The following is a 20,588-nucleotide window of genomic DNA, read 5'->3' as shown; positions in this document are numbered from 1 at the left end:
GTTCAGAGGACACTAACTGCATTGAACTGGGCAAAGTACAACATCGCAGCCCAGCCTTCCATCCCCAGCAGTCAGTCAAGGTCTCTTCTCCCATACACTCCTGGTTCGTGCTAAGATGCTCCTTGATGTAACAGGAGTATCCAATGAGCTTGTTTGGAAAACTGCAGAAACCTGCTCCTCTGCCGAGTGACTGAAGAGTACAAGCCCTTCATGATTAGCCCTCCGACCTGCTTTTCCTCCTCAATTTCTAACCATGCCCTATAGAACCATCCTCCAAGGATAAGACCGTAAGATCTGAGAGGCCAAGAGTCTTCTTCCTCCCCAGATCCTGCAGCTTTGGCCCACGGAGCCTGTCTCAACACCCTGTCCATCCCAACGGAAGCATTCTGATGTCACCAGGACTGTGAAGGCTTGTGCCTCTCTACCTGCCACCTTCTGTGTCCTCTCCCTACACCTGTGCTCTCTGGATGCGGAAGCCAGAGGAAGCTTGGCCACCACCTGGTGGTGTAAAATGAAGAGGAAGAGCTGGCCAAAATGTCTTCTAAGCTCATGCATGGGCCCTTTTATCATGATCCTTGGAGAGCGACAGCTGGACCCTCTGTAGACCACAATCATCCTCCTCAGTCCCCAACCCCAAATCTTTGCCACCACTGAAGAAAAATAGACTCAAGGTTGTAGTTTATACAATTCAAGATTTATGTAAGTCCAAGATACTTAAGTTATCCTTAAATTGCACAATGCTAATGACAGCCTATAAAAGAGTCAAACACACCACTGCAAGGTAATTCAATGAGTTATTTTTTTTTAAATAAATGTGTACAGAAAAAAAAAATCCCCAAATGGCAATCTCCCCATACAGCTTCCTGTCTGTGCACAGGCAGCCGCAGAAGCCCCCCCGGCTGGAGCAGCAGGGGCAGCAGTCCCCCCTCCCCCGCTGGAGCAGCAGGGGCAGCAGGAGCCCCCGGCTGGAGCAGCAGGGGCAGCAGGGGCAGCAGGAGCCCCCAGCTGGAGCAGCAGGGGCAGCAGTCCCACTTTGTGGGATGGACTTCTATTTCTGGGTGAAGAATGTAGAAGAGTTTTGAGTTCCCTTTGTTCTCCAGTGTGTCTTGTACAAAATGTTACATTTTTAAACATATTTACAGAGTTTGCACAAATAGAAAATGATTACAAATTACAACCAGGCTTGGCAAGATAATAGCTTCCCCTCTCCCCTCTCATTGGGGTCAGGTGTGACGATTGCTCCATATTTACATCTATGTTTAAAAAAGTCTGAGCTCCTTAGAGACCTGGAGGAAGTATATAAAAACTGGCTAAATGCTGTCAATTCATCCATGTGAGCTATAGGAGGGATCCTACCAGTCGGTCCAAGTCTCATTCCCTGAATAAAGACTCTGAAACAGACCCTCTCAGCCAGCCCCACACCCGCCTTGGCCTGCCTGCTGCAGTGTGTGGGATTTGGGTGGGGAGAGGGCAGAGGATGCAACGGGAGCAGGACAAGCTGGTTAAGAGACCTTCCTTCCAACAGCCTCCAGCGGGGCTAAGCCAGCTGGCTGGTGAACCCCATCCTAAGGTTTTACGCTTCCGCAGGACTATAGAATGGGGGAAAGAAGACTCCAGAGAACAAATGTTTGTTACTCTGATGTTAAATCTCTGTCCTGAGTGCCAAGCCCAATCTAAACAGTGCAAAAAAGACTGAAGTAGCTCAGGGGGCCGAGGTCAAAGGTTGGCATAGTAGCTGTCCACCCACTGTGCAAGGCCTCGCTCCACCAGCGACCGGTTTATCAACACCACCTGGAAAACAGAGTTTTATTCAGAGTTCCGCACAGCACCTTGGGGCTAGGTCTCAAGACAGTGTGGGTTCCCCTACCCAAGTCCCCAGTCATCAGCCAGGGACAGGTGCAGCCCAGGGCGTAACTACAACAGGGTTCTTTCTTACATGTTGTTGCCACTCTAACAGCTTGAAGAAACCTGAGCCTTGACAGTAGGATAGGAACAACGGACAGAGGTCCTGGGGGATCTAGAGCAGGATCTCCCCAGCTTGGCACTAAGGGTCCTTTGTGTTGGAAGGGGCTGTCCCAGAAGTGACAGGTTCGATAGCACTTCTAGCTTCCACCTGCTACATGCCACTAACACCACCACGCCCAACCATGGAACCCAGTGTCCCCTGTGGCACTGGTCCACAATGCTAGTGGTTCCCAGCTAGCCACTGCTGCCGACAGCAAGCTGGGTGGAAAAGGGCAGACTCACATCCTCTCCAACCACACTCCACAGCCGAATCAGAGGAAGGCCAGTCGCACTGTAGCGTGTCACCTGGAGGGGCATGAGGCATAGAAACAGCTTAGGCTACACTGTGCATGTTTTTAAAACTTGACGCAAGTTCTACTATGTAACCCAGGCAGGCCTCAAACTCAGCCTGGAGTGCTGGGGTCATAGGAGTATACCAGGCCTGGCTTATGCGCTTCAAGCTTACAGTCACTCCAGGCTCATGGCCACAGGACAGAAGGAATTTAAATGTCAGATCTCAAGAAGCCTGGACATTTGGCTGCACTAGGTAGGAGCCTCCACTGAGTGCCTGGCTGGTCTGCCAGCCTCCTGCCCCAACCACACACCTGGGCCAGCAGTGCTGTGTTGCCTGTCATCTCACTCATGGCTGCGTCTGCCTCGGGTGAAAAGTGGTCGTCATCTTGAAGAGAAGAAAAAGAAAAAGGAGTGGTCAGATACTCACTGGGGCAAAACAATCTTGTCACCTGCAGGCTACTTCAGATGCTGCAGACTTCAGGACTGTGTCTAGGAGAACCACCTTGCTGGCAGAGCCTATGCCTCTCTGACGCAGGTGGGCGAACAGAGAAGCCCCAGCTGCATGCATCCCCCAAGGCATAGCTCAGACAGAAAGGCTGCCAACGAAGCAAGCAGGCCTCACTCCATTTATCTGCAGCTATGCAAAAAAGTGTGTGCACCTCCACCAAACCAGCAACGCCCCAGCAGACAGGAGGGTACATCCGTCCACTTTACAGGCCAAGGCTGATCCTCAAAGGCCAACCGGCTCCCACCGGGGCACAGGTGGCACTCTAATCTAATCAGCTGGCCCATTTATGGGCGGCCACCCTCTAACAGGCAGGACGCCGAGGTGCTTTCCACTGGGCTGGCGTACAAAAGTGACAGATAAGAACACAGCCCGGGCAGGAAGTGACAAGGTGGAAGCAGGAGCTTTCACGGTGTGGAAGAACCTGGCGATAAAGGAGGGCCTATCTCGGTGGGTCTGGCCAGATTGCCTAGACAGACAGAATGGAGAGAAAGGCAGGCGAGAAAGGAGGGAACGAAACACAGCCTGACAGTGTTCTGACAGGACTTGGGCTGGCTGTAATGCTTCTGTTTCCCTTCTGTTGTAAGACAGGCTCTTGCTGTATATGTAGCTTAGGCTGACCTCCAACTCATGGCCTCCTGAGCACTAGCATGGCCAGTGTGCAGCACCATGCCTGGTTCTACTGCAGTATGTCTACAGCACTGAAACTGCTCTCTACAAAACAGGATCCGAAGGGCCCTGCCTGGGAGACAGGGGGATGGATTAAAGACCTTTACCAACAGCCATAGAAGCTGTGATCTACCACTGTCTACATCAGTACACATGTGACTCACAGCTACCCTGAAAGACAAGCACCAGCCTCAGACCAGAGGGCAGTCGGGCTAAGGGATGGGAACACTCTTCTCACTCGTCCTCCAGCACTGCTTCCAGTCTCAGACACACAGGTCAGCACAGTCCCCACCATGCCCTAAGGAGCGGTGATCATGCCAAGCAGCGTGCTGACCTCCTGCCCAGACCACGCTCTAAAGTACCTCCCTGCAGCCTCAGGCGGGCACTGGGTAAAATGCAAAGCAGCAGACCCTGGATGAAGGGCCACAGCAGTATTGGCATGGCCTGGGGACTTGCTTGAAATCCAAGAGCCTGGGCCCCAGTCCACACCTACTCAACCAGAAGCTACAGTGGCACCAACCATATTTACACAGGCTCCAGAAGAGAAGGAAGGAGGCTCCAAGAAAGCCCGGTGCCCACCAGTGCCCAACCCCCAGCTGGAGGCCCTGCCTGTTACCTGACAGTGGAACCACACAGTCCAGAAGGACTTCTGCTCCTTGGAATGGCAGGGTCACAAAGTCAGACCTGGAAAGGCAAGGAAGGGAGGGTTCAACACGGACCACCAGTACTTGAATTTACCTTCCACTCAGCACAGCAGCCTACAAGCCAGGATGACGTGCACCCCCGAACGCAGGCAGGAAACTGTGGCAAGCCTGACTCGGAGGCCCTTCCTTTACCAAAGTCACAGTCTCTCACTTCCGATGCCTGACGCCTGGGGCTTCTCCCACAGACCAGCCTCTAGTTACATGGAGCTGGGGCAGGTCATTGTGTTTCTCTACACCTGACTCCGTTACCACGAAGCTGGCAGCAGGAGGGGAGACTCCAGCCCCACCTGAAGCTGGGCAGAACTTAGCCATGCACCCCATGCCATGCAGGGTGACTGGTGACTAGCCAAGGAATCCCACTCACCTAATTTGCCGGAGCACGTCGACTTTCACCCTCTTATATCCACCATAGTCCACGTAGCGAATCTCCACCTCATTGGTCTCCTCATAGGAGGCCACTACTTGGGCTCGCCACCAGGCCCCGTCCGCACCAGGGGCAGCGCAGATAACAGTTACTGCAGGGCAGGAGGACAAGCGTGTGGAACACAACTGGCCTAGGCAGGGCTGTGAGGGCTACCCTGGTCATTGCTCCCCACCTTCCCACATGGGCAGAGGCCTGCATTTCCATGGGCAGTGGGCGGGGACAATACGAGTCCTCCCAGAGCCAAAGACAAACAAGGGAAAACCCAGAACATGGGAAATTCTGCTTAGTATATTCCCAAAGCTACCAAACACTGAAAGGCCTTCTGCCTAGATCCATGACTCACCTGAAACTAGCACATGACTTAGTCAAGTAAAATGTAAAACTCAGCAAATGGGGTGAGAGCCGGCCTTTTGTGTGTCTGTGCACGCATGTGGAGGGCAAGGACAGCTTAGCTGTCATCCTTCCATACTGTGTCTTTTTGTTCTTTTGTTCTTGTCTTTTAAATGATGGCTGGCAGGGTGAACCCTAGTATTCTGCCTATCCCTGCCTCCCCAGTGCTGGATCACACAGACCTAACACACAGACACACAGACATACACACACACACACACACACACACACACACACACCCTTTTTTTTTTTTAAATGGGGGAATCAAACTCATTTTACTGAGTTACCGCCCCAGCCCGTGCCTCAGGAACAGTCCCCAAAAGAATCAAGAACTTCCAAGCACAGCAGAGCTCAATGGCCCAGCACCTAGGGTCCAGTCTGCTCCAGTCCACAGCGACTCTGATGGGGAGCCTGGCCAGACATCCTAGGTCTGTCTCTAGCTCCTAGCATCTAGCCTTGGCCTCAGGAAGCACAGAGTGTCCCCAGGCAGCCATCAAGCTGGGTAGCCATGGTCACAGAAACACCCCTAGAACCTCCAGTAGCCGACTATGCCTGGTCCTGACAGACAGCGAAGCCCCGGTACAGTCACCCTTAGACTCCAGCTTGATCTGCACTTCTCACTAAGGCATTGGAGAACCTGATGAAAATGAAAACCTCATTCTTCCAAAAGGGGACAAACAAAACCGCAACAGATAACTTCAAAATGTTCCTTATGTCTCAAAGCCCACAAGGAGAATAAGAGGAATGCTGACATTTAGTTCCCTCCCCAATGATAAAAGCAACAAAGGTACCAGTTACATTCCAGCCCCTGCTCAAGCGTTGTCTGATAAAGTCCCTTCGTTTCCTAACCTGCCATGTGGCAACAACCCATTGACAAATACATATGCCTCAAGTGTTCTACATGACACAGACTGCATTATCATTCTACTTCCTGGTGGCGAGCCTGGGTACCACTTGGTATCACCCCACTTAGAAGACACAAAGCCCTGACTGAAGAGATGGCTCCATGGTTAGGAGTGCTGGCTCCTCTTACAGATGACTGGGTTTGACTCCTAGTACCCACATGGTAGTTCACAACCATCCCTAACTACAGTTATGGAAACCTGAAGCCCTCTTCTGATCTCCATGGTCACCAAGTATATATGTGGTACGCGTACATCTATGCAGGCAAAATACTCACGAATAAAATGAATAAATGTAATTTTAAAAAAATTTAAAAAGACAAAGTGTTGGGGCTACGATCTGAGTCCACGAGAAAAATGTCACTCCAATCCTACTGCTTTGGTCAGTCAGTGGAAATGCTAGCTAGCTAGACAACTCAACCCAGCACAATTCCATGACAACACAAGAACTCAGATGTTGCCATTTGAGGGAGTCCCAGTCTTTTCCTAGTCCAGACCAAGTGTGGAATGGGTAGACCAGAACCCAGGACTCTCCTTGATTCTCTTGGCAGCACTTACTTTCCACTGGGGTGGGCAAGGTGGGGATGCCAGGCTGAGAGTAACAGAGGTACATCTGCTGGTCCAGGCTGCGCAGCGCGTGGAAGGTGGGGTGTGTGTGCTGCTGTACAAACAGGTGCCCAGCATTGACCTGGTTGACCACAATGACTTCCACAGTGACACCATCAGGCAGCATGAGCTGGAGGAGGAAGAAGCAGCCAACACTGTATCAGTTCTTCTCATGTTTGAGATATACCCCGAGGACCCAGGGCCAGTCTGTGGGCTGACACAGTCCTGGCACCCAGAGAGCAGAGGTCTGTTGGCTGTTGTGCAGTAATACCAAGACCTGCCAATAGAGGCAGCCTCACCTCAGGATCAGACAGGGGGACTCCCTAGTCCAAACTAACTGTATGTGTAGTGCTGTATCTTCACACAGGCTGGGCAGGGGTCCAAACCCTGGGGCATGCCTGCCCTCCCTCCCTCCTTAGTTCTTTTCATGTAAGACTCACTCAAGGAAGGCAAACATGGGAGTGAGCAGTTTGCTCAGGACATGCCTGAGAACACCAGGTAGGCAGCCTCAGGCCCCTGCAGACCTGCAGCAGACTCCAGAAAGCATTTCTCTGCCTCTAGAAAACAAGCAGTGGCCTCAGTACAGGCCCGCTGCTAAGGTCTGCAGAGCTGGCATCCTATTTACTCCTCTGTGCCTTCTACCTAGCCCCTAAATCATGCTCTCTTCCACCCCCACAGAGTCCCCTCATCCCTTCACTTTGGGTGGGGTCTGTAGGTGGGCTCAGCTTTAAGGCCCCATGTGAAAGGCCATGTGCTCTCTGATTGGCTTGTGCTCCGGCACCATTTTCCCCAATGCTAAGCTAAGGTAGTGGAGCGGGGCTCTGCACACAGGAGGGTTTGAATTGCACCTTCCTGCCTGGTGGCCCCAAGAACTTCCTTTGACTTCTGTGGGTCCTCACAGCTCTGCAGACTTCAAAGCATCTGGAGTCTCCTTCCCAGTCCCAGAGAGCAAGCAGAACATGAGGGGAGGAAACCACATATTCTAGTCACTCCATTATTTAAGAAGCCAAGGCGCCTGGGAAACCTCCGATTCAGGAGTAAAGCATGGAGTGGGCCCAGCCTACTCCTGAACACCCACAGTGAAAGAAAGGAACACTACCCCACCCAACCCCCCACTGCGCAAGGGTCTATGGTGGGGGAAGACAGCTCAAACACCTCCGTCCTAGACAAAACCCAAAGGGTCAATTTTCCTGAAGCAGCCTGCTCAGCCCAGCTGTGAAATGCAATAATAGTCTGTGGCCAGAGAACTCTGTGCATCTACTCTCAACAAGGCGCCCCACGAAGGCCTGAGGCACGCCTGCTCACTGCTTGGGAGATAACAGCTTCTCTAAATTCTAGGGCTTCCAGGTTGGGGACTCTGCATTTACCAACTACAGTCTAGGCAGTTCCTGGTGAGATGAAGACGAGGGAATCCCACACCAGGGGCCAACACTCAGCCCAGCTGACTAGAAAGAACATAAGGACCCATCTAACTCTCAGCAAAATCTCTCTTGGCAGATCCTACCCAAGGTGTCTGGTAATAGGCAGTGACGCTAGGTACAGCCCCAGCTTTTTAGGAGACCACATCCAGTCTCCTATCTCAGACTTCTTTAGGCAAATGCCTAGAAAAAAGAAAGCATGACCAAGTGGCAGGAAAATATAGTCCTCCCAGTGTGGGGTCAAGAGGCCCTGGCCTCTTGTCAGCACCTATCCTGTCTTCAGAGAACACGCCGGCCGGCAATAGAGCTGAGTAGAGGGCAGGGCTGATTATGGACACACCCATGTGTCTGTTTGACCCATGTGCTAACCGTCTCTCAACTGGGATAAGTTTAGGGGAAGGGACAAGAAGTAGGATCCTGGCGAACATGCTCACCCAAGACGTCATCGGCAGGGAAGGCAGTGCCAGCGAAGGCAGTGGTGGCGCGTAGATATTGGTGAGGTTCAGTTCCTTAAACTTCTTCCCAATCAAGTTCAGAGCTTTGTCTACATGGTGCTGAGAGCCTAAGGGCAAGGGACAAGACACACAGCCACCGTAAGAGCCAAGTGACAGCAAGCACAAAGCTACCCACATGCCACGTCATAGGATTCTAATGTGCAAGGGTTTCTAAGGTGCCAAATAGTTGGTTTTGCTTTAGGAATAAAGTTATTTAAATCCACTCACCTCTGACCTTTGCCAATCTGACCCATTCTTTGAACAGAAAAAGAAGCTGGCAGATGGGAAAGGCATGAATGGCTTTGGCCAGAAGATACCTGTGCTCTATGAGGGAAATCTGGGTGACACACACTGTGCCCCAGGACCCTGGCCATATCCATTGAGCACCCATCCTTATCCTGGCCAGACAGAGAGATGGTGCAGAGGGACAGTGTCTCCTGCAAGCAAGCACCTGAACTGGAAGAGCCCGAAGGGGTCCCCGGTATGCACTCTACCTAGAAACCTATGGTTTCTGTTCAGAGGCTAAAACTCCAAATGGACAATTGCAACCTGGATGCTCCTGCCTTACATTCCAGGCAAGGGAACTGAGCACAGGGGAGACACAGCACTGACCTTCTATGTGGCAGATCTGGATGTTCTGGGTGTAAGGCAGGGTGGAGATGTAGATCTTGGCACCAGATGTCTGCTTCAGAAAACTCACGTACCGACCCTGCTTGCCAATCAGTCGACCCACTAAGTGCTTCCAGGGAGAGAGGGAGAGAGGTGAGGAAAACAGGAACCCAGCTCCTCGCTACCCAAAGACCTAGGCTTGTTTTGTGTAAAGTCAAGCTCACATTTACTTTTCAGAACTGTTTTAACTTAGGTTCAACCATAGAACCTATAGAACAGACAACATGATCATTTTACACATGAAGAGAAACAAACTGCTGTGGCCCACCCAAGACTACACAGCTGCTGAGCAGTCCAAGTGGGCAGGTCCGGCCTGGGACTCAGCATCTCATCCCAGCCATGTGGCCAAGATGTAGAGCATTAAAGAAGCCGCACTGCTCCTACTCACACATGTGCACGCACGCATGTAGGCACACACTCACTCAAAGCTTCAGGCTAGAAGGGTCGACTCTAATTCCTCACATCCCTGCCCCTCTAGTGGTCACAGACAAAGAAACAGGTGGGACAATGGAAGCCTAAGAACACCCAGGCTCCCACCCCGCTGCGGAGGGACAGCATGTCTGAGGGCCTACTGCACCAGAGTTCAAGGCAAACAGAAGACACCAGACTTAAGCACAACGTTAAGGCAAGCTCCACAACAATTCTAAATGACCCCAGTCCTGGAGGGTAGCAAGGGACATGGTCCCTTCACCCAGAGCCTGCCTTACCATGCCCTCTGTGACCACTGAGGGCAGGATTGCTAATAAGGTCACTGGGGAAGAAAAATTACCACGGGAGCCAGCAGCCCGGGGTCAGCATAGAAGTCTTAACCCAAAGTTCAGAGTGAGCCAGGTCTCCAGCTCAGCACGGAGCCAAGTGCCCTGGGAGTAAGCAGTCTGCCAATTCTGAGTCCCAGCGATAAACACTAATTCGTTGTTAAGTTCTAAGAGCAAGAGGCTAGAAACCACTGGGGACTGGGGAAGCAACAACGCTCATACAATGAATAATGCAGTTAAAACAATGTAAAGACTAGCACAGGAAAATTAAATGGTTAACTATTTAGAAGTATTAATTAAAACACCACAGTCTTGGTTTTAAATGAGTGTGCCCCCAGCTGCTGCCAGGCGGGCCAGAGCTGGCGGCCTTTGCTTCTGGGCGTTCCTTTTTCTACAGCAGTTTAAGCTCTCCTCGCTACCAGTACACTTTACAGTGCAGAGCTGGTAGGTGTCTGAGCGCAGCCCACACACAGGAGCCTGGAGGACCATCAAAGCATGCGAGCGAGTTAGAACCGATGTCAGATGGCCTGCCTGCAGCTTCCCAGCCTGGCTCATCAAATTCACAGACCTTCTTTAAACCTGGCATTAAGGGAACTTTGACCTCCCACAGAATCCGGCCTAAAGGAATGTTACCACCCTTACCTTTGGCACCTCTATCTCCCAGATGATGAGGTCCACCTTCTTAGGGTTGGAGCTGGCCTGGACATTCTGGAGGCTGTCAGGATTTGTAAGCCCACAGCAGCTGTCCACTGAATCCATGCTGTTTCCGTCAGAACCTGCTGGGAGGAAGCGGCATATACACATACACACACAGAGAGACTCCAGCTCAGTCCTAACTATCACAGCTTCCCAAATCCCCAATACTGGGGGACCCTGGACACCTCCCTTCTGCAAGCTTGGCAGACACCACTCAGCTCACAGACTAGAAGGCTCAGTAAAACCCAATGAAAGGAGGCCTAGGGTACCCATACACCTAATTTTAGCCTGTCACTTAACAGTCCTGCTGGCTTATTTGGCAGCCGTGCCTAGCCACAGCTGCTGGGTCAGACTCACACGTAGTAAGCTAGGAAGAGACACACTCTGTGCCCAGGGAGAGGCATATACATGGTGTAGCGGAGAGGGAAGCTAACAAGATGACCCACAGATCCACACGGGCCCAGGAGCAGGCCTTGCTCCATTTCCAAGTGTCCCGGCCTCTCAGGTCAAGGACCTCCAAGGCCTCAGGCCCAGGCTGAGGATATGAGGATGGGAGGTCTGGGGTAGGTTGGCAGTCACAGTGATAGCCTACGGAGGGTCCTATTCTCAGTCCTGATCAGGGCCCGCTGGTCTCGGCCAGGTATGGACAAAGGCTGGTGAGCTTCCTCCCTTCTCCGCTGGGCTTGGCTTGTTTAGCTCTGAATGTGTTCAGCTCTTCCCAGGACATGACAAAAGGACCATTGCAGAAGAGGAAAAGACCAAAGAAGCACCAGGGACCATCAGTGCAAGACAGCGGCTCTGGCAGAAATGCCAACTTAATGGCCTGAAACAGATCACTCCTGAGAGCCGACTAATTAGGCTTTTTTTCCACCCGGTTTCCCCAAACGCAGGACTAACACTTTTCCAAGCAAGCCATGTAACTGCCTGGATATAAGACTAAGGCCTAATGGAACTCTCCACCCCTAGGTGAAAAAGAGAAGAGTCACCTCCAAAGTGACCTCCCTCAACACTAGGCTTGAGGCAAGGACCCCACCCACCCACCTACACACTCAAAAAAACTGCTTGGCCAGTCTTCTGGAAGCAAAACAGGCTGGTTGGGGTTTTAACTGCCACAAGGCCCTTGGCCTTTAGCCAAGAGAACAGGACTGGCCAATACCTGCGGTTCAATGGCTCCCAGGAGTAACTCAGAACCATACTAGGCCTTCAGCGGGCTGCATTCATTGACTAGTTTCCAGCTCCCTCGGCCAGGCAGTCCAGAAGCCCGCTGAGCTTCAGCCCCAGGGGAAGCGCACGAAGTAGGGTTAAGGCTAACCTGAGAACACCAGTGCTCTATCCTCAGGCTATGACCAATGGGAAACCCTGAACCTCCCACCCACTGATGGTCTCCTGCTATGCTCAGAAGCCTCAAGGCTTTTCTGCACAGCTTCTATAATCTGTCCAGAGCTGGAACAAGGCTGAGGAGTTCATTACAGTAACGGGCATCAGGAAAATAGAAACTCCTTTACTCGAGATGTTTTTAAAAACCTTTCTTTTTGTACATTTTAAGATGCAAATTTTTTACCTTAACATTTTAGCACTCCAGCATTGGGGTGTAGTTTACAGTATCTGGCCTCCCATAGTTTACAATGAGCAGAATTTGCTTTCTTTTAGAGCTATGTAAAAATCATCGTGGTCTTAATCAACAGCATCTTGGGGTGACAAAATCCAAAGTGTGATGCCCCCCCCCCACCAGATTCTAATGAAAGCAGTAAAAACACCCGAGAAAAATTCCCAAGCTTTCTGGATAAAACTGAATGGTTGGGAACAAACAAGCCATGAGCCGCTTGGAAGTCACTGGGAGAGAATCAGAGTACCCCCTTGGGGAGCTGCAGAGCAGGGTCAGGAGCTGCTGACCTGTATGTTAGCGGTCTGAACTGTCTACGCTGGGGTGCACCCTCCGTTACCAAAGTGCCCTCTTTCCCGGGGTGGAACTGCAACTGCACAGAAAAAGGACGGCTGAGGCTCTGCAGGAGGAGGTCACAGCAACAACCCAAGACAGCGCAAAGAGCCTCCCACCAGTGCTCAAAGCTGTGGCTGTCCTGGCGGAACTTACCCTGCGAGGGCTTCTGGAGGAGAGCAGGTGGAGACATGGAACAAGCACGTGAGTAAAGGAAGTCAACCATTAAGAGATGCTTACCCATCCCTGGAGCTTGGGAGGTACCATTAAAGGGTCCTCATCCTTAGAGGCCCACCAAAGAATGGGTGTCCAAATGAGAAGAGGCACTAAGGCTGACTGGTGAACCCAACAGCCCTGGTCCCTTCTAAAGGTTGGGGGAGCTTCCCTGGCTAGACAACCCATGGACAACTCTCAATGCCTCGGGGCCTCATGGTCACCTGACTTCTTGGGTACCCACCACCTTGTGAGGTGCCCAGTGGCACAGGTGTCTGGATAACATAGAGATGGGCAGCATCACTTCATGGAACACATGGGAGAAGGGAAGGATGGCCCAGTAGCTTTTGCCTAGCAAATAACGGGAGCCCTCCCAGATTCACCAAGAAAGCACCGAGGTCCTCCTACCTCCTGAGTGATCTGCGTCTGCATCCATGGTCCATCCATCCTCAGTCCCCAAGTCTGAGGACTCCTCCTTCAGCACCCCATTGCTGAAGGGCTCAGTACTATCTGGCAGTGGTGGGGTGACAGCTTTGTCTCCGGGGCTTGAGTTGGTGTCTGTGCAAGAGTCTTCAAACCCCGAAGTACTCAAAGAATCTGAGCACGGCCCCGAGGTGGCCACTGAAAGGACACCCTGCCTGTTGTTGGACATACAGGTGACAAAAGTGGTGTCATCTCCTCCTGGGGAACTTGCCCCATCCAGAGACTGTCTCCGGAGGGGAACTGGTGTTGGGCAGGGGGCCAGGGAGATGTGATGTGCAGAGTTCTTTGGCTTCTGGTCCTTGGTGGGGCTTGACAGAGGACTGCTAAGACAGCTCACATAGGTCTTTGGTGGCAAGGCTTCTGCTAATGGGCTGGCAGTGGCGTTCGTGCCGGAAGCAGGATCTGGGGTGTCTTGTCCCAGGCCAGTTTCCTGGCTGGCTGGGACAGAGCTCTCCTCCAGCTCCTGAGGCTGAGTGGCCGGGGTTGGATGCACTTGTGCCATTGTCTTGCCCATCGTAGTGGCCCGCATCTCTTCGGTCGCTTCCAAGATCACCTGGGAGATAATCTGGAAAGCAGCCTGCTCAATCTGATCATTTTTAGGCAAGGTCTCCTCTTTGACCTGCTCGCTAGCCAGGTCTCTGTTCCAAGTATTGCTACCTCTGACCTGGGGTACCAACACGTCCTCATCCTTAACCAGTTCTGAGTGAACCGGCTCCACAAAGCTACCTGGCAACTTCCCAACAACACATTCTTCCTTCTTTGCAAGCTCAGTCACCTGTGGGGGGCCATTGCTCACCTTTTCTCCTCCACCTCCCCAGGGGGCCAGGCTTGGAGCCTCACTTTTCTTCGCTTCTGAGATGCACTCCTGGGACAACAGGACTTCCTCTGGCACACTTTCCCCCAACACAGCGTCTCCAGTCCCCTCTGCCCCGCCTGTCTCTCTTGCTTTCTCTCCAGAGGCTGCACATTGGCCCAGCCAGCCCCTTCCAGGTGTTTTGCCCAAGGCAGAATCTTGCTTATACCCTTCCACTGCTTCCAAGGGGAAGGGCACTTCCTTTGGGAGAAGGGGATATCCAAGAGGAACAGATTTGGCTTCGTCCCCCATCAGGGAGAGTTCCACCTTTGAGTTGTCGTCTCTACACGGCTGCGACCTGGTGTCTATATTGCTGGGGAGGCAGCCTGAGGACTCTGATCTTCGGCGAGCCTGACGTGTCCTTGGCAGGGCTGGGGGTTCTATAGAAGACTTGCCCACAGAGAGCTTTTCTGGTTCTGGAGGCTGTGCAACACTGTGGGGCACAGACAGGACTTTAGTGCAGGCCTCTTCAGTGGGGAGTCGGTCCTTGATAGCCGGGCCAACCTTCAGTGTCTCCATCTGCTCATCACTGCGGCTGAGTCGATCTTTTTTACGAGAGAAAAACCACCACCAGCCAAGGAGTGCTAGCATTCCAGGCAACGCCAAGGGGAAGAGTGAACGGAACTGGATTGCCATCTTGGAGGCGAGGTGAAGAAGCTATCTATGCCTAGGGAAAGTGAGGATAAGAAGAGATGTTACAGAAGCCAGTTAGGCAGTATAGAAAGCTGGGCACAGCGGTGGTGCACCCCTTGACAGCACTTGGGAGCAGCTGTCAGATTCAAGGCCAGCCTGGTCTACATAATGAGTTCCAGACCAGTCACGGCTACATAGTAAGATTCTGTTTCAAAAAACAAAACGAACAAAACCAACTGGGGGTACAGGGACTGTGCACTGACAACTAACTGCACTGACAACCATCGGGGGTACGGGGACTGTGCACTGACAACCAATGGGGGAATGGGAACTGTGCACTGACAACCAACTTGGGGGTACAGAGACTCTGCACTGATAACCAACTATGGGTACAGGGACTGGGCACTGACAGCCAACTGTGGGTACGGGGACTGGGCACTGACAACAACTGTGGGTACGGGGACTGGGCACTGACCCAGTACATTACACCTGCACATGGGTTTGTGTTTGTTTGCAAAGAGAAACAATGTAACACTTCAGCACTCCCTGACTGGCTCTCATGTTCAGCAGAGATTGAGAACACCTTTCTAGGACTGTCATTAATTCAAGGGTGGTCTACAGACCAAAGCCGCTACCCACACCCCAGAACCTGCTAGAGGCCCAGCCCTACTCAATCACGTTTGTACTTTTAACAAGCTCCCCAGGAACGCTCTAGGCACACTACAGTTAGGAGGAATGGTTGAGAACAGGAGACCTAGATACCCCAAAATGAAGGGGATGATGAAGTACAGGGAAAAGAGGTCATGCCAGAAAGCCCTTCCAGCTGTTAAGATGTACCTCGAAAGGCAAAGCAAGGAGACTGTAAAGTGGTTGAGCAGTGGCCAGGGCTCAGGGGACTAGCAATCACCCCTCCATGCAGGAAACGTCTATGATGCTACTTGTGGCTTCAGATTCAAATAGCTCCATCCTGGATCATTCCATCCTCAACCTGCCCATCCATCCTCGTTTGGAACCTATCACTACCTGGGTGGCTAGATAACTCAGCGTAATGCAGCTGAGGAACGGGAACCCAGCTTCCATCTTACTTGCCAGTTGATCCATAAGGGAAGATGTGCAGTGTGAGCCAAAAAAAAAAAAAAAAAAAAGGAGAAATTCATGCCTACCATTTTAGAGCATTAGCAATAGCCTGGCAAACATTATTAGCATACCCTACGATCCAGCTACAAACAACATAAAACGAATATACCTGTGCATAGGCAGAGGCCCTTCAGAACCCCCACCAAGGTTATTGTTTGACACTAAGTTGGAATTAGCCCTTTTCAGAGCAATGATCACTAAATATACTGTAGAATCATCACTAATTAGCTGTATTGGTGTTACAGAAATTGTGCACAGACTAACACTGTAATGAAGAAAACCAAAGCATAGCTGGGGTTGGGGTGTGGAAAACTGACTCAGACTAAGCTGGAGGAGAAAGGCAGTTTCTGCAAACTGATTTTGCATAATCCAACTGTGAACTCATTACTAGTATGGTCTTTTTAGTAGATTTGTTACAACTTCTAAGACCACCAGGTTCTCCCAACCAGCCCTCACTGCCTACCTGTTACAGGACAGGGCTGGCATCCCCACCCCACCCCCACCCTGAACACTCCAGCTGCTCTTCCCCCAGAGGCTCTTCCCTACATATAATCCAGACATTTTGGTTACCCTTCCCTCCTGTACCTTTGGCCTTCTGGCTGCTGCACCGAGTTCCCCTCTCCCTGCTCCCTTTCCCTCTCCCTCATAGCCCAGCTCAGCCTAGTAATGTCCACTCGGGACTCCCAGATGGCCTCTGCCTACAATCTCCCTTTTATCCACAATAAACTTTCTCCTCCACCAAACCCTGGAACAGTCCTGTCCTTTCCTTTTTATTTCTTTTTTTTTTTAATTTTATTCCTTTTATTTTTTTCTCCATTCACACATATCACCGAGGAAGTTTTTTTAAGATTTATCTTCTGTATTTCAAGTGTTTTGCCTGAATATATGTATGTATGTGTACCTGACGCTCTTGGAGGTCGGAAGAGGGCATCAGATTCCGTGGAAATCAACTCATGGGTGGTTGTGAGACACCTGTGGGTGCTAGGAACCAAGCTCAGGCCCCTCCAAAAGCAGAAAGTGCTCTTAACCACTGAGCCACCTCTCCAGTTCCCTCTCTAGGAAGTTTTTACTTTGTTTTATTGGCACCCCAGGTTGGCCTTGGACTTTCAAACTCTCCGGTTTCAGTCTCTCAATTCCTACGATTATCACTGGGTTACAAGTGTGAGTCACCACACCCAGATTCAAGGAAGTTCTCCAGGGCCTGAGGCCAAGATGGCACCCAAACCAATTCAATTAGAATCTGAGACCCAAAAATCAATACCAGGTTTGCTTGGTTTTAAACCCAGGTGATCCCAGTATTCAGTCAGGCTTGACAATCTTTGATCTGCAACATCCTCCACACACTCAAAACACAGCAGCAAGATGAGACTCACTGGATGCACGGTCAGTGTCATTCATACAAAGGAGTAAGAGTAACGAGACAGTTCGGGAGGGAAATGGTGTAGCTGGCAGGCAGGAGCACACAGCCTAGACTCAGGAAGGCGGTGCCCAGCAGGCGCGTGCTGACAGGAGCGGCACTGGAGTCTGAACATGACCTTACATTTCTATGTCTGACCCCTTGCTAAAAGGCAATCCTTCCCAGCAGGACTCACGTTTGTAACTCCTACAGAATTCTAGAGTTCTCTGGCCTCAGGAAAAAGACTCAGTGGAATGGAGTAGACAAAAGGAGAACCAACCCACAGCCATGCCAACAGAGAGCAGCTCTCCCCTCTAACGCAGAGAAAGCCAAGACCAAGGTCAGGATATGTGTGAGAGACAGCTTGGTACCTAAGACAGAAATGGCTTCCAGTCCAGTAGGGAGGAGCTCTGCCCCCTTTGAAACTAAATCGAAGCCCACAGTCCCACCTTCTCTGTTACAGGTTACTCTACTCTTACATCCTCAAACCCCAGAAGCTAGCTACACCACAAAGAGAGGCCCAACAGCAAGCCCTCCAATCTAGCGTTAGTCCAGGGCCTGGCTGGTCCACACTATGCCCAAGGCCCACCATGCCAAGAGCTCCCTTCCATCACTTCCCCAGCTGTTTCCAGTCCTAGCTCAGACAGAATGTCCAGGACCAGCACCTTCCTGCTGCTCTGTGCTTAGCACCACCACGGCCTATCTAAGACTCCCTTCCCTCTGGACTCAGTCCCAGAGACTGAAGCTCTAAGCCTCAAGCTTACCCAGTACAGATAACTCTGTTGTAGGACTTCAGCTGAAAGGACAGCCCAGGAGAGAAGTTGTGGTGACATTTCCATCCAGTCTCCTTCTCTTGTGCTAACCTGAGACCAGCCAATACAATGAACCCAAAAGAGATTCACAATGCCCACTGCTCCATAGCCCAGAGACCCACTACTGAGGGGGTGAGCGCTCAGGACAAAGCCCCTCTCCCCAGGGCCGTTTCCAGGCAAAGACTGTGAGTGAAGGATTTCCTCCAAGAGCCCCACAGAGAGCAGGGCTTCCTTGTCTCCTGCTTCCCAGTGGGTGGGGCAGCAGCCATTCTCCACCAAGAAAGGAGCCCCTGGGACCAGCAGCTACACACCCAAAGGCCTTGAAGGCAAACCTAATTGTCTTTTTAAAGCATGTCTGGTACCAGGAGGCACCCACAGGGGGCTCTCTAAGGCAACTGATGCCCCTCCACCAGCTCCACTTCCTAACAACCAAGAAAACAAACAGCCTCTCTTTTCCTCACCCCAAGCTAGTCTCATGTCAGTCAAACAGCCTTCTTGGGAATTTATAAAAGGCCACTCCCCAACATGGTCTAACATATAAGGGTTGACACATTCTTTTTTAAAAAAAGAGGTGACATAGGGTGCACCACCTCCCAACAGTCCAAATAGGACTGCTGTGCATGCACCTACATGAATGTGTGTGTGTGTATGTGTGTGTACGTGCACACACACACACCTTCAGCCTCACAAGGCTTCCCACTATCTTCCTTCCCTAACAAAGCCTGTTAGCTGCTCTTTGTCCCAAGCATTTGGGTTTTGGGTTTTGTTTGTTTTTGGTTTTTTGAGACAGGGTTTCTCGGTGTATCCCTGGCTGTCCTGGAACTCGCTCTGTAGACCTCAAACTCACAGACATCTGCCTGCCTCTGCCTCCCAAGTGCTGGGATTAAACGTGTGCGCCACCACCGCCCAGCTGGCATTTGGCTTTTAAACCTGGACTTCCTAAGATATAAGTGGACTGAATACAGCAGGGCCCAGAGCCCCCACACTACACTAGAAGCTGCCAAGGCCAGTTTCTCCCCACAGGAGGCAGGCTGCCTGCAGTCAGGGAAAGCCTCCCACAAGGATGCTAACTGATGAGGAGGACACTCAGCTATTTTGAATCTGCTGGTATTAAACTGTTGCCTGCTTATTTTTAGCAGGTCCATTTGCCCAGGAATAGATGCCTGCTGGCTTGTGGCCAAGCAGTCACACAGAGCTGCAGGCAGGCACGTGCTACAGCCTGCAGCCTTTGCATTCAACTGCTCACTCCAGGTTCTAAAAGGATCCCTTCTCTTTCCACAAGTACCTGTGGCTTCTCAGAATGGCCTTTGGGGAAGCAATGGCCTCACTCACAAACCAGTTCACAAACTGTAACCACAGTCTAGAGCCTTCTAAACAAGGAAACAATCCCTGGGAATGGCACAGAACGGTGTTGGCCCTAGTGACTAAGTCAGTTTTGGCTGCAGTTACTGGGAAAAGGGACTACATGTAACTGACAGGAAAGTCAATCATAAAAACAAGAGCTTAGGAGCCAAGAGCCCAAGTCCAGTGTGGGCTTGGCTCTGGTGGGTAAATCCACACCACTTTGTGTTCTGGACAGCTGTCCACACACCCTCTTGATTGGAACTCGAACATTCCTCCCACCATCCCAGTGACATCTCCCCAGAAAGTGTGTGCCCTGACCGGTCTATCTCCAGAGCAAAGCACAGCCAGCTCTCACAAAATGTGCCTTTCCTTCAAGGAATCTTTCCTCCAACAGGCAATCAGAACCGAAAGCCTAGCTGGCGCTCCTTTATTTCCTGTACGGAAAGCTGCAGCATGCTGCTGGCTTGCAAAGAAGTTCCCTGGGGTAGGAGCCTAGGGGAGGAAGAACATGCACTCGGGGTTCCCTGCCTGGCTACAAAGGAAAAGACCCTCTCGTTTCCATCAGCAGCATCTTCTGAACTCTTGGGCCAGCTGCTCCCTTGCTTACTCGCGTATTCCTATCTGTGCATGATGCTTATATGGAGGAGTTCTTCTGCCAGAAAGCAGCTCAGGTCCGGAGAGAAGGCTATCCCAGACTGGAGCACACACCTGCACCCAAGTATTGGTAGAGTACACCAAAGCTTTTTTGAAGACCAGGATTAAGGCTGAAGAGATGGCTCAATGGTTAAAGGCACTAACTGCTCTCCGGAGACAGAGGATATAGGTTTGGTTCCCAGGACACATAAGGAGGTGTATAATCATCAGTTCCAGTTCCAGGGTTTCTGCCGTCCTCTTCTGGCCTCCAGGCACACATGCAGTATTTGCACAAATATGCAGGCAAAACACTCATGCACATGAAATAAGTAAATTCTTTTTAAGGCAGGGATTTCTATGAGTTGCAATAGATACGGGGGAGAAACGGCATTATCATGGTTCTGATGCCTTTAAGAGTAGGAGAGGGGAGCAAACTCTCTGGGCAGAGCCTGAAGGTGTCCAAGCAGCTGACCTAAAGAGTTGGTGAGGAGGCCTGTGACCTTTATAGTCAAGGTAGTGGCAGCCTGGTCAAAGTGGGGCAGATCACCAGAAGTAACGTTGGGGCAAGCCCCATGTGGTGATGCCTGTCCAACATGGCAGTCAGCCACTTTGCCACAT

General features: G+C 51.4%; 1 protein-coding gene across 3 annotated transcripts in view; it reads right to left on the bottom strand.

Annotated features, from left to right (window-relative positions):
- Nucleotides 1-672: 672 nt before the first annotated feature.
- Akap1 (A-kinase anchoring protein 1) overlaps nt 673-20,588 on the bottom strand; it is a 31,239-nt gene continuing 11,323 nt past the window's right edge. For 2 of the 3 annotated variants that reach the window (XM_038325677.1, XM_038325678.1), the window contains exons 2-11: nt 13,088-14,682; nt 10,477-10,613; nt 9,023-9,149; nt 8,351-8,478; nt 6,451-6,628; nt 4,541-4,691; nt 4,089-4,156; nt 2,610-2,683; nt 2,248-2,310; nt 673-1,791 (exon numbers count right to left, since the gene is read on the bottom strand). In XM_038325677.1, coding sequence (XP_038181605.1) covers nt 1,717-1,791; nt 2,248-2,310; nt 2,610-2,683; nt 4,089-4,156; nt 4,541-4,691; nt 6,451-6,628; nt 8,351-8,478; nt 9,023-9,149; nt 10,477-10,613; nt 13,088-14,651 — 2,565 coding nt within the window. In that variant the 5' untranslated portion in view covers nt 14,652-14,682 and the 3' untranslated portion in view covers nt 673-1,716. The remainder of the gene's footprint in view (nt 1,792-2,247; nt 2,311-2,609; nt 2,684-4,088; nt 4,157-4,540; nt 4,692-6,450; nt 6,629-8,350; nt 8,479-9,022; nt 9,150-10,476; nt 10,614-13,087; nt 14,683-20,588) is intronic. The other variant, XM_038325679.1, reaches the window with a different exon arrangement.

Source organism: Arvicola amphibius, chromosome 4 (assembly GCF_903992535.2).
Source record: "Arvicola amphibius chromosome 4, mArvAmp1.2, whole genome shotgun sequence".
NCBI classification, from domain to species: domain Eukaryota; kingdom Metazoa; phylum Chordata; class Mammalia; order Rodentia; family Cricetidae; genus Arvicola; species Arvicola amphibius.
The sequence above is the reverse complement of the archived record's forward strand: the minus strand, read 5'-3'. Positions and strand labels throughout refer to the sequence as shown.